At 43.6% G+C, this 17361-nt stretch overlaps 1 protein-coding gene across 2 annotated transcripts in view; it reads left to right on the top strand.

Annotated features, from left to right (window-relative positions):
* CWC15 (CWC15 spliceosome associated protein homolog) overlaps nucleotides 1-15696 on the top strand; it is a 126550-nt gene extending 110854 nt beyond the window's left edge. For both annotated transcript variants that reach the window (XM_069639234.1, XM_069639235.1), the window contains one exon: nucleotides 15311-15696. In XM_069639234.1, the coding sequence (XP_069495335.1) occupies nucleotides 15311-15440 (130 nt within the window). In that variant the 3' untranslated portion in view covers nucleotides 15441-15696. The remainder of the gene's footprint in view (nucleotides 1-15310) is intronic.
* The last annotated feature ends 1665 nt before the right edge of the window (nucleotides 15697-17361 follow it).

The raw sequence follows: 17361 nt of genomic DNA on the forward strand, positions 1-17361 counted from the left end.
ATCTACTGATTTATTGCAACTGAGTGTGTATATTTTGGAAGTATATTTTAAGAGTTACTAATTTGCTCCCTTCTAAAGAAGGCTTATTCAAACTGACTGTTAAATAAAACAATTGTTAAATCAAGAAACTTGTAGTACTTGCTTATACCAAAAGTTGGGTTAACTGTTGCCAAGACCAAGAGGACAAGGCTGGTGCAGTCTCACACACGGTACTGCATACAATCTTGCCTAACGGGGACCAACTAACCTCGAGACGAACTTGGCTGGAAGACCTTCCCTAACTGGCTGTACTACTTTGCTGCTGTTCGAACAAAGTGCCAGTGGTCGAGAAATCCATAGTGGAGTGCCATGTCTGTAAGCTGGCCAAAAGCTCCAGGAGTCTCCTGAGGACCCTCCATTAAAGCGGAACGACCCAAGCTCAAGTCACCTCACCAGTGTACTGGACTCAAGGAGTGAAGAAAGCCCAACCGGGATCCCCGGTGGTGCTGTTTACCAAGTGCTAAAATCGCAAAGTGCCGGTGATCCAAAGAACGCCCGTAGCTGTCGCCGACCTTTGAATTGCTGTACAGGAATCCTCCAGACGTTGTCCTTCTTGTCCCCACGACAGAGGCCCAGGAACACAGGATCTGCGTAACTGCAACCAGACAGAAGCCAGCTGGATACTCTTCTAACGAAAGGTACTGTTCTGAATTTGGGGTGCTTACCTCCTTTATATTTCTGCTCTTCCCAGTTGGTACTTGCAGTAGCTGATTTCTAGAGTTGATTTCAGCTCGAACTTTCACAAGTGTAACAGCGTGTGACCCTACAGTGATTTTTCTGCAACAAACTCTCTAACTTTGTGCAGGACCTCTATCTAAGAAGTGCCTCAGCTTCATAGACTTTGCTCCAATTGACTTTGGCTGTCCTGGCTCCCAACAGACACTTCTATTCCATTGACTTTGATTCTTATTGCCCCTCATAGGTGATACATTGGTTTTTCACTAATATTGCTGGTAAAGGTTTTTTATCTAGACTTCATTGGGAGATTTAAACGTGCTCACACGCTCTGAGAACCTGTTTAACCTTTTTCCTTCATTTAACCTTTCCTTTCTACCAAGTGCCAAAGTGATTTATAAATGCCATTACTGTCCTAGTTAGTGAAGTCACCTCTGGGTGTAGGAAGTGTGTTTGAAGCATCTCTTAGGAGTATCTACTTGGTTTGCCTTGTTTCTGAGAAAGTATATTGAAGTATATTTTTATTGTTGCACTTTGCCCTTTTTAAAGAATGCTTATTTAAAACTGTTAAATTATTTTACTAGAAAAACTTGAGTATAAGTGTTATTTGGATACTTGTATTTGTGAATTCCAATGCTACAGCTCGCATTTACCCCTCTTGAGATAAGTCTGGCTGCTCAGTCACACCACCAACTTGTGTAGTACTCGGCCTATACTTATAGGTGGGTTGCCTAATACCAAGAGGACAAGGGTGGTGTAGTCTCCTATAAATCAATTCTTAAGGGAATGTTGCCTAGCAGTCACACTATCCAACCGATCGAGGGATTTTTTTTTTTTTTTTAAATGAATAAATATTTTCTCCTGATGCCTACTGACCCGCTGCGCCAGCATGTGAATTCTTTTTGTTTGATACCGCTTTAAAAGAGGGAGAAACGGAGTCAAGCGTTTGCTTCAGTCACCTCTGAAAATGCAAACTACTTGCGCATGCGTAATGCGTGCGGAGTGTGTCATGCTGATCTTCCACAGCGTATGAACGCCGGTCAGCAGCTGTTACACAGCCTCATACTAGTGTGGAGGGAAGAGGGGGAGACTACCTAAAAACGTATGTAGATGCAGACCGCAGCCGTGAGGCGAGTGAGTTCGCTCGCAGGCCCGGTCTGCCTCCAAGGGCGACAAAAAGTTAGCATTTGCGCTACGCGACGATTGATGGATACAATCAAATCTGACAGTGTATTACCAGAATGCTAAAGCCAACACGCGTTAACTATAAATGTGCATAAGTGCGAACTAATACATTGCCATTAGTATGCATGTTGTAAACAATTATACATGTAACTTGTCGGCAGCCGCAAAAAAGAAGAGGAAAGGGCCTGGGTGGACGGGGATTTGTAGCTTTGGATGAGCCCTGATTGCAGGTTGAGACAGAGGCTCAGGACTACCATACAGGAGAGACTCATGGATTTGTGTACTTCTCTTCTCTCCTCCTTTTTTTGTTCATACACTGTTTTGTTTTACAGCCTCAGGCTGATGGAAAAAAAGGAAGGTTTTAAGATTTTGAAAAGCTGCTGGAAGCAGTAAATAAAGACGTTGAGCATAATGCTCGCCTCGAGTCTTGACATGGAATGCTATTTCTGGAGCAAATAGTTTCTCAAATAGTTCTGACTTATCCTTCACTTACAGAATTATATTTCTAGAGTGGTATTCTACTTCCAAGTTCTTGCACTTTTAATCTTGAGTTGCTTTTCAGCTGTATGAGAAATAAAATGTTCAATAATGGGGAATATTTTCTCTCCTACACATTTCTCTTCTAAAATCTTATTGAAATAATTGATTTACTTTCTCTTCTTGTTTAATAATGTATAATTTTTATAAAATTATGAAAAACCTTAACTTAAATCCACAAATAAGCAATGGTCACATTAATCCTTTGATCTGATTTTGTTATCTAGCTCCCAATTAGTAATAGTTCATTACTATTTTAAATAAAATGCAAACTCTCCCACTTTACTAATTATACTCCCACAAAATACACATACCTTACAGAGGTTATTTAAAATGTGGACAGCCTTTCGACAGCACTTCTGGTTATACTTTGGTAGAACGCTGCTTCTAATTTACTCTTGCATCTTTGGTCTCCTGGAATGCCAAAATGGCACCATCCATATGCATGTTTAGTGTGATGCCATTTACAATGCAGGCTGCATGATGTCATTACGTATTTGCGTGGAGAAGTGTAGAAATACTAATTCCGAACACCTACCGCACTCCTTTTATACCAACCTTTAAGTGGTACTCGTAATTTGGTTGAACACCTTTTTGTTACAAAGGTCTCAAGTTTTTCATGGTAAATATCAACTTGTATTCATAACTCAACTTCGAAGGGATTGTGTCCTCCGACGTATTCCTTATCTTAGATAGAAATCCTTCAGCTTTGCTGGCCTCGGAAAATTTTTTCGCCAGAGGGCGCTGCGCGTCGATGATCGCCGAGTCGATGACCCTCGACGGCCTCCGTGCCGACGTCGACGTCATCCTGCCTATAAAGGCCGCGCGCAGCGTCCGTTGCTCAGTTCCGTTTTTCCGCGCTTCGTTGTGCCTCGGAACACCGTTGCTCAGTTCTCGTCAAGATAACGTATATAATAACTACTATTTACCTCGATATCGATGGCATCCTCCTCCGACCCGACGACCCCTCGGTCCGGTTTCAAAAAGTGCCGAGACTGCGGGAAGAAAATGTCGTTGACGGACCCTCACAGGGTCTGTTTGTGGTGTCTGGGAATCACGCACCAGAGTTCGGAGTGTGAGGAATGCCTTTCCATGACGGCGAAAGCCTTGAAGGAGCGTAGGGGGAAGCTCGAGAGAGGTAGGTCAACTTTAACTTCCTCGAAAGCTTCTTCGGTAGAGTCGAGACGTTCGTCTCCTCACCATAAAAAACACTCTCGATCTAGATCACGAAGTGGCTCCCACCACTCGTCGACATCGAGACACTCGAAGAAGAGACGTAGGAGATCCCCTTCGTCATCTTCGTCGAGTTCTCCTGAGAGAGTTCATTGCCCCACAAAACGCAGCTCGCAAGCTGAGTGGGAGGAATTCAGGAAAAAGATGCTAAGCGTCTTCGAGAAAGCGGCCTCGTCCCCCTCGAAGACAGCTGAGGGTGATACCCCGGGTAAAAAACCCAAAAAATCTAAACGCCGCGAGTCGCAGTACCCGGCGGAAAAGTCAACCCGAAAGCGCCTCGAGCCATCGGGAGATAAAGCATCATCGACGCCATCGTCGAAAACTCCTTCGAAACAGAGGTCGGCGCCATCGACGCCGTTGTCGAAGGATTCATCGGCGCATCAGTCGATCGAGTCGACGCCGACGTCGACGCCGATATCGACGCCGGTGAAGGAAAGAACCACGGCTACTCCACAGCCAACGGTTAGACAAAAGACCTCCGACTCGACGCCGAGAACGTCGACGTCGTTCTCGAGCAGGACTCCGATCCTTTCGAGTTCTTCGAGGCCTAGTACACATTTCTCGACGCTTTTCACGGCGCCTTCGAGTACTTTCACGTCGGTGTCGACGACATCGACGTTTTCAAGGCCTGTGATGATGGCTCCTTCTGCATTGGAAATGGGGTTTATACCATTCCAAAAACCAATGTATCCCCCTTTAACCTCGATTTTTGAGGAAAGGGAGGATTCAGACCAAGATATTGATTTACAGAGGACCACATCACCAGAGCCAGAGACTTTCGCCTCTGAGGAAGGAAGATTAAAAAATCTTCAGGATGCACTTCAGGAAGCTAGTGGCTTGGACACTTCTCCTGAAGCAGAATTTATCAAACCAGACCCAGGAGAACATGCGGAGACTCCATATAGAGCTCTGATGTCTAGAATCATAGAATTTATGGGTTGGTCTGCACCTTCTCCTGCCTTTCAGCAGGATGACCTCACTGACATACTGGACAAGGGCCCACAGGAGGATCCTGTGGTTCCATTTCACTCTGCTCTACAGAGAAGGATTTTGACAAACTGGGAAACGCCAGAAATTATCCCGGCAGTAAATAAAAAACTGTCAACAAAATACAGGGTGGCTAGTTCTGACCCTGAATATTTGTCAAAACACCCTACTCCTGAGAGCTTGGTTGTACAGGCTGCAACCTCATCAGGCAGCACATCTGCATACCCCACTGCTCCGCAGGATAGGGATGACAAAAAGTATGATGCCATGGCTAAGAAGGTTTTTTCTGCCTGTAGCATGGCGTTAAAGTCTATTAACGCGACCTGTACGCTCGCTAGGTTCAGCCACACCCTTTGGGAGTGCGCTTCATCAGCGGCTGACTGCCTCCAAGAAGGAGAGGAAAGGGACGCATTTTTAAACATCATCAGGGATGGTAAAGATGCGATGTGCGAGACCCTACAAACTGGCCTAGATTCTGCTGACAGTATCAGCAGGGCCATGGCGGCAAGTACCACAATCCGCAGGCATGCGTGGTTGAGGAAGTCTGGTTTTGCCTCTGACGTGCAGACCAGGCTTTTGAATATGCCCTTTGACGGTTCTACCCTCTTTGGAAAGAAGGCGGATGACAGTTTGGAGAAACTGCAAACGTCCAAGGCAGCAGCCAAGTCATTGGGAGCTGCTATCCGTCAGAATACCTTTCGTCCTTCGGGATCATCGTGGAGAGGAGGGTCCTTTCGTTACTATTCCTCATATGGAAGGGGCAGGGGACGACCGGCTCAAAGAGGCCAAGGAAGATTTACCCGTGGTGGACGGGGTAGGGGAAAGAAAGCCGCACCCGCAGGAGCAGGAGCCACTTTACCTTCGGCAACTGCATCAGCCGCTTCAAAACCACTCTGAGGTCTCCCCTCACAGAACACCAGTAGGGGGCAGGTTAACTCACCATCTGACGGAATGGCAGGCTATTACGTCAGATGCTTGGGCTCTGGAGACAGTGGCCCAAGGTTACTGCCTGCCCTTCCTACATATCCCTCAGAGTCATCCACCGGGGAACAACCCTTTGAAGCTTCCAGATCCGCTCCTCTTGCAGGAGGTTTTAGACCTGCTAGAGAAAGGTGCCATAGAACTGGTACCTGTAGCGGAAAGGAACAAGGGTTGGTACTCCCCCTACTTCATAATACCGAAGAAGGACGGAGGACTGAGACCCATCTTAGACTTACGGGAATTGAACAAATTCCTCCGAAAGGACAAGTTCAAGATGGTGACTCTCTCTCAGATCCTTCAGGCCCTCCAGCTTCAGGACTGGTTGGTATCTCTAGACCTCCAGGACGCTTATTTCCATGTGCCGATCCATCCCAGGCACAGGAGATACCTGAGGTTCGCAATTGGCAGCTCTCATTATCAATTTCGAGTTCTGCCATTTGGGCTAACCTCCGCCCCGAGGGTCTTTACCAAGCTAATGTCGGTTGTGGCTGCAAGTCTAAGGAGGGAAGGGATTCATGTCTACCCTTACCTAGACGATTGGTTGATCAGAACTGTATCTTCGGAACAGGCTCAGAGACAACTAGATTATGTTTGCCACTTCCTTCACAAGCTGGGCTTCTCCCTCAATTTAAAGAAGTCACAGATGATACCATCACAGAGACTCCAATTCATTGGAGCAGTCCTGGACACTTCCCTGGGAAAAGCCTTGCCACCAGAGGTGAGGGCTCGAGATATTCTGCAGATGGTCATCAGATTTCAGAATGCCCAATATCTCCCAGCCTACGACTTTCTGAGGTTGCTAGGCCTCATGGCATCCTGCATATTCCTCGTGCCGGAGGCTCGCCTGAGAATGAGATCCCTCCAGTGGGCACTGAGAACTCAGTGGTCACAGTTCTCAGGAAGGATGACAGATCTCCTTCGGATCCCGGTCAAAGTAGCCCGAGACCTTCAGTGGTGGGCCTGTCGGGAGAACATCCTGAAAGGAGAAATGTTTTGGCAACCATGGCCGGAGATAACAGTAGTCACGGATGCCTCACTCACGGGGTGGGGAGCTCACGCCAACGACTTGACCATCAGCGGTCGTTGGTCTCCATCGGAGTCCAGACTACATATCAACCTGTTGGAGCTGAGAGCCATCAGACTAGCGCTGAAGGCTTTTCTGCCGTCTGTACGGGGAAGACACGTCCTAATAATGACGGACAATACAGTGGCCATGCACTACCTCAACAAAAGAGGAGGCGTAGGCTCACTACCACTGTGCAGAGAGGCGATGCAGCTCTGGTTTTGGGCAATTCAGGAAGGAATCTCTCTATCGGCAATTCACCTAGCCGGAGAGAAGAACTTGACAGCGGACGCTCTGAGCAGGCAGAGCACAGTCTCTCACGAGTGGGAGATAGCTCAGGAAGTCCTTCAAGAGATCTTCGCCCTTTGGGGAACCCCTCAAGTGGATCTGTTCGCCACCAGTATCAACAGGAAGTGCGACAGATTTTGCTCAAGGGAATTTCCCCCGAGAGGAGCTCTAGGAGATGCGTTCGTAGTGGACTGGGAGTTCCCACTTCTGTACGCGTTCCCTCCGGTCCCTGTCATTCCTCAAATGATCAGGAGGTTGAGAAGGTTTCGGAAGACCATGATCCTAATTGCCCCGGATTGGGCCAGGAGAACGTGGTACCCGGACCTTCTAGACATGTCCATCTGCCCTCCAATTCGACTGCCATACAGAGAGGATCTTCTCTCGCAGAAGGAAGGTCAGGTTCTCCATCCAGCCATCAAGACCCTCAACCTTCACGCTTGGTGTCTGAAAGGTTGAGGTACAAGGATTGGGACCTTCCGGATGATGTTATGGAGGTGTTGCTTTCGGCCAGAAGGCCGGCAACTAAAACTCTATACCGCTGCCGTTGGAACAAATTTTGCAGCTGGTGCAGAGAAAAGAATATTGAACCCTTTTCTTGTGGTACACCTATGGTGTTGTCATTCTTACTTTACCTGGCTAATTCAGGCCTACAGGTTGGCACAATTAAGGGCTATCTCGCAGCGCTATCAATCTTTAAGCGCACTGCAGAGGAGCCTTCATACTTCAAAATTCCATTGGTAATACAATACCTAAAAGGATTAACTAATGTTTATCCCCCGAAACCTTTTCAAGTTCCCTTATGGGATTTAAACCTAATTTTAAACTTCCTAAAGGGTGCCCCTTTTGAACCACTACACTCTTGTTCATTGAAGCTTCTCACCCTCAAAACTGTTTTGCTAATAGCATTGACATCTGCTAGAAGGGTTAGCGAGTTGCAAGCCTTATCGTGTAAACCTCCACATACAATCTTTTACAAGGACAAAGTTGTTCTTCAGGTGAAGCCTAACTTCCTCCCGAAGGTAGTCTCGGAGTTTCACATCACTCAGAAGATTATATTACCTTCTTTCTACCCTCCTCCTCATCCGGGGAAGGAGGAAGAGAGACTGCACAGGCTGGACCCTAAGCGAGCCTTGAGCTTCTATATCAGCAGATTGGCTAAGATCAGACAAGCAGACCAACTCTTTGTAGGTTATGCAGGACATAAGTTGGGCCTTCCAATAACAAAACAAACCATCTCCAGATGGATTATTTTAGCCATTCTGGAGTGCTACAAATTGGCAGGAAAGGAGCCTCCTCAAAATCTAAGGGCTCATTCTACCAGGGGTATCGCAACATCCTCAGCCCTTCAAAGAGGGGTGCCAATTCGAGATATATGTGCGGCTGCCACATGGTCGTCCGCACATACATTTACCAAATTCTATAGCCTGGATTCCTCCTCTAGTCAAGAAACTAGATTCGGCAAGGCTGTGTTACACTCTGTCCATTCTGGAAGGGTAACATAACTTTTATTACTCCCGCCTCCAGTCACAATACCACTGCTATGGGAGTCTATCTAAGATAAGGAATACGTCGGAGGACACAATCCCTTCGAAGAACTAGTTACTCTTACCTTGTAACGTTCTTTCGATGGGATGTTCCTCCGACGTATTCCTTATCGACCCTCCCATCCATCCCCGCAGTATGACTTCCTGTGGGTTTGCAGCCTATGCTCCTTCAAGGTGATTAGTCTAATCCAAAAACATTACTGGGGACTACAAAACGGAACTGAGCAACGGACGCTGCGCGCGGCCTTTATAGGCAGGATGACGTCGACGTCGGCACGGAGGCCGTCGAGGGTCATCGACTCGGCGATCATCGACGCGCAGCGCCCTCTGGCGAAAAAATTTTCCGAGGCCAGCAAAGCTGAAGGATTTCTATCTAAGATAAGGAATACGTCGGAGGAACATCCCATCGAAAGAACGTTACAAGGTAAGAGTAACTAGTTCATCTACCTTACTTACCTCGCTTACAGTAAAATTCTTACTTTGACTAATCCTACTATTAAATTATTGTAAATCAGTGCTGAACAGTTGAAGTAGAAAAAACAATTTTAATATAGCCACCCAATAATTTGCATCTGTGTATAACATGTGCTACTTCTATATAACTCTTATGTGATAACCTATTTTTTTGACATTTTGATCCTCAAACAATATATAATATATACAACATACAATAACTTATGTTGAAGCGGTTCTTTAACAATTGTGTCCCACATTCCACTACCCTCAAAAGTCAACCCTACTTCCATTCCCATTAAGGGCGCTCTCATTAATGCCCGCTCCTTGGTAGCCCCCGCCACCGATGTTGTAGACATTATCTCTGTTAACCACCTCAACTTCATCGCTATCCCTGACACGTGGCTCCACTTAGCAGCTTGTCCTACTTTAGCTTTAGCCATCCCTGATAACTACAACATCTTCCGTGCTGACAGAAAAAAACGGAATAGGAGGAGGTGTGGCTATTATTGCTAAAACTAACCTAAAACATCAGAGAAGCAACTAACACAACCTTACCTTCAGCCGAACTCCTGGCCATCAAACTTCCATTATCGGACACCCAAACTATCCTCCTACACATTATATATAGTCCCCCCAGGCGCCCTATCCACCTTTTGAAGTGGATATCTCTCTCCTACTCACCACGAATACTAAACCCAAATCATCATCATCATCGGTGACTTTATATGTGGGGGATCTGGTTCATGGGTCCCAGATGGGTTTCATTCCAAGGCGGTATGGCTATGATATCAGAACTGTGTTAAATGTGATTGGTGAGCGTTTTGGAAAAGATACAAATGAAGTCATTGGGTTTTTTGATGCTGAAAAGGCCTTTGATAGGGTTAACTGGAAGTTTTTGGAATACACTTTACTGAATTGGCTTTGGCCCAATTTTCATGAAAATTGTGAAGTGTATTCATAGAGATGTTAGGGCCTGAGTGTTGGTTAATGGGGTAATTTCAGACTTATTTCATTTATTGAGGGGCACGAGACAAGGCTGTCCGTTACCTTTTTTGTTCGATTTGGCGTTAGAACCACTTGCAACTTATATTAGACAATGTGAGATTATTACAGGACTTATCGTTGGGAAAGTTGAAGTTAAAGTTTTATCGTATGCTGATGTTATGCTTCTTATGTTGTCAAATCCTGAAGTTTGTGGCTATGTAATAAAAGCGATGTTTCAAGAAGTGGGTGAATTATCAGGGCATAACGTGAATTGGGATAAAACTGAGGTATTTCCCTTGTCTAGCAAATGCGAGTGTAATATTTTTTCGTTTGTGGAATTGTAAGTGGTCACCAGGGTGTGTTAAGTATTTAGGGATTCATATTATTGGAGATTTAAAGAAATTGCTACAATTTCATTTGGATTTGGTAACTGTGAATATGTCATTATTGATTAAGAGATGGGAGAGATTGCAATTTGTGCTCCATTTGACCTGGAGACCATATATAGTATGGATAAATTACCAACTAAAAAATTGAAGTTAATTCCAATAGTGGCAACTAGACAGGTTTATAGACAATGGAATGAGTTATGGTTTCAGTCCTGATGCTTCAAAATGGCATAATGCGGCATTGCAGATTGATAATAAATGTTTGAATTGGATTAGTTGGATAAATAAAGGAATTCTGAGGCTGGCGGATGTGATGGATTATGACCGGTCGTTGAGTTTTGTGGAATTGAAGGAAATGTACGGTTTGAGGCAGAGTGAAATTAATAGGTACTTGACTTTAGTGACTATGATAAATAGTAGGATAGAAATGGCTGATGGTTCTATTGGGGAAAAACCAGAGATTAGTAAGTTGTTAAAGGGTCAGGAATATGGTGTATGTACCTATATGCAATGTATGCCTATTGATGAGAAACTCCAAGGTGCATGGTCTAGACTGAGAGAAATTTGGTCGGATGATGTTCAGGATGATATTTCTGAGGGGATTGGAAGTATATTCTGAAGGTTAGTTTAAATTTGGGACCTGATATGGGTTTACGTTTAATTCGACAACGTTATTTGGAAGTTATATTGCACGCCAGTTAAGATGTTTAAATTGGGGCTACGGCCTGACGATTTGTGTTGGTGTTGTAATGTTGATAGAGGTTCTTTATTACATTTATTGTGGGATTGCCCGAAAGTGCAGGAGTTTTGGAAGGCAGTAATTGATGGGATTGATTTGATTTTTGGTGTGGTTTTGCGGAGGTCGGCAGTTAATATTATACTTTCCCGTAAAGATAGAGGTGGTAGAGCTAGGAGACATTCTTGCTGGATTGACAGGGCCATAATGGTGGCGATTAAGTTAATTCTCAGGGTTTGGAAAACTAGGAAAAAACCTAATGTTGATGATTGGCTGACGGAATTGCATATTTTAGCACAATATGGTAAGGTTTAATTTCATAATAAGGATAAAGATGCGGATTATGTGTAGTTATGGGGTCCGTTTCTGGCTCTTTATGATTGACGTGCAAATTGGGTTGCTTTGGTAGATATGGTATTCGTCGTGCAGTTGGTGCCCCCCTTTTTTTGTAATTTTTTTCTTTTCTTTTTTACTTTTCTTCCCATTTGTGGTGTTTTTCGTGTTGTTTTTGTGTTTGTGTTGTCTTTTAGATATTGGTGTTATTTGTTGATTGTGTTTCACTAGGATTGGTCTTTTTATGGTCTGAACTGTTTATGATGCTTTTGTTCTGTATATTTTATTCTTTTTGATGAATGTGGAACATTGTTACTTATGTTTTGTGAAAATTAATAAAGTGTTTTTGGAAAAAAAAAGAAATCTAAATTGGTTTATGCCGTCTCATTTCATGCCTTGTTTTCCCTTTCTTATTAATGGTTTTATCCATTCTAAGCCTATGAACTTCATTATCAATGTCAGTATTATGTTATTGTTCCCTGCTCACACTGAGAGGTTGCCTCTGGTCTTAATTGCGAATCTCATTTAGGTGTTTCTCAATGCGCTCTTTACGTTTTCGTATTGTCCAAAAGGAAAGATTACATAGCCTCTATGTTTATAGATCCTGGTTTCGCTAACCATATTTTGTCCTTTGTGTGTGGTCTCAAAAAGCTCAGACTTAGTATCTTTTGGAAGGTAGTTGCCTTTTTGTAAACTATTTTTGTAGTCCTCCAAAAACACTCAGTTCTTTGTCTTATATTAACACGTGCCAGTGTTTGCCTAAACGTTTTTCCAGATGAATCTTTAAAAAATAAAATAATAGTAAACAACACTGGGGCCTGTTTATTATGTCTCTCGGATCCTCTATTCCATGATAATGTCTCTGTAGTGACTATCGCTTCCAGAACGCTACTCTTCTTGTCCCCTCTTTCACAAAACTGTAGTCATAAGATTTACTGCTTTTTCAAATTCCTCTCAGTACTACATATTCATCTTGCTCAGATGAATTTCCCCTTTTGGAATGCTATGTATGACTGAATTGTGTATGTCTGCTGCTTGCATTGAGTCTAGTGCTGGCATCACATTTCAAGGATATCCTACAAAATCCAAAAAGTGAGAATTGTTTTTTTTTCTGTTGATGTAGAGTTTTTTTTTTTTTTCCTCTACTTTTATGGACACGTTTATTTCGAATATAGGCACCCCCGCAACAGATGTATGTTTAATGTTTGAATGCTAAAAGGCTGAGCCACTTTAGCATTAGTTTGCAGTCAGTTTGTCCTTTGTGCAAATCCTTGTTAGTAGGGAGCATCCTCCTGCCGTTGTGCTGTTAGAAATATAAGCACAGCTGTTTTGATAGTCTCACAAACTAGTGCTAAAAAGCCCCCCTTTTTGAGTACTGTTTGTTAGGCTGACTTATGTTTTTGTGGGCTGGTGGTGTGAACATCTGTGGGATGTCTAATCAATATCAGGTTGGCCATGCTCTGACCTATGTTTCAGGGTGGGTGCAATGTGGCGTGGTCTACTCTTATTGGAAGCTGTGTGCTCTGTTATACATTGGGTTTCTTCTATAGTTTATGGTTGGATTGTTTGTAGGTGTGATTCAGCCCTTAAAATAAAATGTTTGACCTTCTTGTTCACTGCTGTTATTCGATGAGAGATAGCAGTGATTGCCATAATCCAATGTGTGCAGACTGGTTGGATATCCATGGTGGATGATGCAATATCTGGTAATGTATGTCCTTTTTATAATTGTGTGGATGTTTGCTGCATATTGTGCTGTGAAGTGGCATAGTTACAAAGCGTGAATGTGTTATGGAGTGTGCTATTTGGTGAGCCATGTTTGAGACGTTTGGATGAGTCTGATATGTTAACTATTTATTCAATCAAAGTGCAATATTTTTATTTGTATTTTTGTTTTGTATAGCGCCTTAATCCAAGGCGGTTTACAGATAACATCAAGTAACACATAAAACATGGAACAGTCGGAGCAAAACAGTAAACATGAATCAAACCATAAAATCGTTATTTAGCACAATTTGCAAGTAAGAAGGGAGAGGAGCGGAGGGGGGTAGAGTAGGATCGAGAGGGAGCGAGTAATGATAATGAAAGAAGTGAGCAACAAAAGAGAGATCATCATAGGAAAGACGGGGGCAGATCAAGATAAGGAGAACAGAGAGGATAATAGGAGGGAAGGGATAGAGGGGGAATGTATCAGGGAGGGGAGTGAAGAAGTTCTTCAGTGAGGCGCGGAAAGTGGAATAGGTGGGTGAGGAGAGGATAGAGAGAGGTAGGGTGTTCCAGTGTAAGGGGGCAAGAAGCTGAAAGGAGCGGAAACGAGAAGAGGCGCATGGTGGTGGGGGAACAGAAAGTAAGAAGAGATCAGCAGAACAAAGGGAGCGAGAAGGGGGTATAGAATGAGAGGAGAGAAGAGAGGTAAGGAGGAGCAAGGTCATGAAGAGATCTAAAGACAAAGGGAGTGACATTTAAGATGGGAGTGGAAAGGAAGCCATCGTAGGTAAGAAAGTGAGCTGGAAATTGTTCTTGAGAAGAGAGTACGTATGGCAGAGTGATGAAGGGATTTGAGGGGGGCAAGATGGGAAGCGGGAAGACCGCAGAAGAGAGAAGAACAATAGAAAAGGCGAGAGAAGATGAGGGAGGAAATTTGGTAGCATGGAAGGTGAGAGAGAGATGGACTTTACGGATGTTGAAGAGATGATGGCAACATGACCGAGCAGTAAGGGAGATATGATGAGAGAAGGAGAAGGAAGAGTTAAAGTATATGCTTAGATTATGAGCATGGTTGTAGATTGGAAGATTAGAAGTGGGGAAATGGATGGATGGAGGGGGAGATGGAGAGGTTAAGGAGTTGGAAGGAAAGAACAAGGCTTCAGTCTTGTCGGTGTTAAGAGAGATAGTGAGATGAAATACACTCTTTAATGGCAGTAAGACATAAAGAGAGGTTGAGATGCAAGTCAGGGGAGAAGGAGAGGAACAGCTTGGTGTCATCAGCATAGAAATGGTGAGAAATCCCAAAGGAAGAGATAATAGGGGCAAGGAGAGAGGTGTAAAGAGAGAATAAGAAGGGTCCGAGGACCGAGCCTTTGGGGACGCCGTAATTAAGAGGGATGTCTAGGTTGTGCAGGGTTTTCTACTTCTGAGTAGATCACGGTTAGTTGTGGTGTTCTGGGGTTGGGGAGTTCGTAGGGTGAGGGTGTGTGTGGTGAGATTTTTTTTAGGTGTCTCTGTGCCCTTTGGTAGGATACTGAAGTGAGTGTTTTGCATCGTTTGTCTATTTGTGATGTTCTGGTGTGTGGGTAGTTTGTATATTCAACTGTTGGGGTTTATTCTGTCATGTGGGTTGGACTGTTCAGGCTGATGTTTATTTGAATTTGGTGAGTGCCTAATTTGAGTTGGCGGTGAATTGTGCGGCATGGTGTCTGCTTTATGTATTTCCTCTCTTGTTTGCAGGTCATTTGGGTTCTGTATGTCGTATGCATTTTCTGATTTTGTGTGTAGAGCCCCTGCATGCATTCGCACAGAAGAATAGTAAAGGTTTGGGATGTGGTCGGGTATGTACATGGCCAGAAGGTGTGGTCGGAATCGTGTACTTGAGGTCTCCGATGCACAAGCTACATTGTATTGTGTGGATTTGGTTTATGCTTGGCCATATAATAACAGTAATATTGAGTTATACATTTTTAAGAAAGCCCAGTTCTCACAGGACAACTTACTTTTTAGTGAGTTTATTGATGCTGCTTTCTTGTTGATCAAATCACTTTGGATTGCACTCCACAAGGCTGTACTTAAGGGCATTGAAAATAAGTCATGACCAGCTTGACCTGTGACACCCCTCCCCCCCCCACACCACCACCTCAGCTAAACATATTTTTTCTTGTTGCAGGTGGGATGATGATGTTGTGTTCAAGAACTGTGCCAAGGGAGTAGATGAACTGAAAAAGGACAAACGATTTGTAAATGACACACTGCGATCAGAATTTCACAAAAAATTCATGGAGAAATATATAAAGTAGTACAGTTTTATGTGCTTCTTTGCTCAACATGGGACTAAATATGGAAGATTGTGATGGAACTTTTTTTATGGAATGAACGGTCTGTTTTTATCCTTCAAGTTCACCGTTATGTCATCATTTTTCTTTTTTTTAGTTTTGTTTTTAAACTTAAAAGCACCATTTTTCTCCGTGAAATGATTCCCACCGAATGGCATAAGGACTTCTGTATAAATGTTTGAGGAAATACATTTGGTTTGCAATAAATATTTCAATTGAATGTTGGTCTCTGTGGAACTGAAATTACTGGTCTCTTAATGGAACGTGTAAATGCAAGTGTTATATGGCAATGATGAATCTATTTAACTTTGGTTCGAGACTGTTGTAACACAATACTTGCCAGACTGTATTTGTATTATGCCATTGCCAAATGTGTTGTACATTGCAGAGCTGCCATTGTTATTATTTTGCACCACTTCATTACATTATAATATATTGACCAAAGGTATTCCAATTGGCTTTACTTGGCTCTTGCCCCAAAAGTAATCTTAGGTCCTTGGGCATAGTGAATCTCCCAGCATTACCCTTTTGTCAAATTTTCATCACCCCTACAGCATCCACAGTTGAATGAAATGGCGTTGCTTGACCACCTAATGTAAATGAGTAAGCGCCTACGTTTCCATTTCTCCTCTCCCCGACACATCCCATATCCAAGCGGCCGACGCCCCAGTTTGCCCCCACTTTATGCAGACGGTTACTCTGAATAGTTGATCATTGGCACAAGCCAATACCCAGTGTGTTCCATCGTGTGTGTATGGTCCTTGATAAGTGTGTCTTTATGCGAGTGCTTGAATGCATTAGAGTGTTTTTTGGATTGGTTAGTTTGTGTGCACGTTACCATTTGGGTATGTGTGTACAGGCTTCTGTGTGCTTATGAGTGCATGACTGTAGGCGGATATGTGTGGGTGTGGTGTGAGTGCAAGTTTGCATATGAAATGTACAGTTGGTGCCTTTTATAAATCGCCAATTAATACATGTGCATATCATGAAGCTTATTATGTGACTTGTCCGGGGACTACCTGAGCATGTTCTTTGAATATATGTAGCATCGTGATGGGAATAGTTCACATGGGAGAGCAGTGCGGTATGTAAATGATCAAGCAGTGACGGTGAGATAAGATGCTTGGGCACAGAAATATTGTGTGAGTGCATGTGCAGTTCATGTTACTACCTAAAATATGGCCTGAGCGCATCAGCACATTTTCCACTACTTGGTCATATATTACCATTCCATCTACGGAACACTGATGCACAGTCTTATGTATAATGGACGCCAACCATACATACAACACCACATATAAGCTTATAACCAAAAACTCCCAAATTCCGTTAAACTGCACATTCTTCCTTTAAACTGCACATCCTTCCTTTAAACTGCACATCCATCCACTTTCTTTGAGTACATGCATATAAACTATACAGACCACAAGTTTGGGGCTAGCCAATTATTGTTGTAGCCCTTATTTAAATCCCTATGATCATGCTGCTTGCTTTACCTTTTGGTACAGAGCCCTTTTATTTGTGTCTAGTCTCGAGCCAGGTTCAGTTAGTGCCAACAACCACATGTTCTGGTGTAGCAAATCGCATTACACCCACATTGAGACACAAAACCGACCGAGTATGAAGTTGCTGTTCTGGCCATCTCTACCGAGGGTTGTCATTTGCATGCAATGGTAAATAAACACTTTTATGTAGTGTCCGCAGCCTGCAGTGTACTGTTTACTTTATAGGTTCCTAATGTAGTAACACTGTTGACCGAATGTAATTTAATATGTATGTAATGTTTACCAAATGCAAGTGTTAAAAATTGCAGAGCCCTCAACTGCAGACCGTTGGTTCAGGGTTAGATGGTCTTAGTTATACACCTTGCTCGCTACACCTTTTC

Source organism: Ambystoma mexicanum, chromosome 7q, assembly GCF_040938575.1.
Source record: "Ambystoma mexicanum isolate Mex_15411 chromosome 7q, UKY_AmexF1_1, whole genome shotgun sequence".
Lineage (NCBI taxonomy): Eukaryota > Metazoa > Chordata > Amphibia > Caudata > Ambystomatidae > Ambystoma > Ambystoma mexicanum.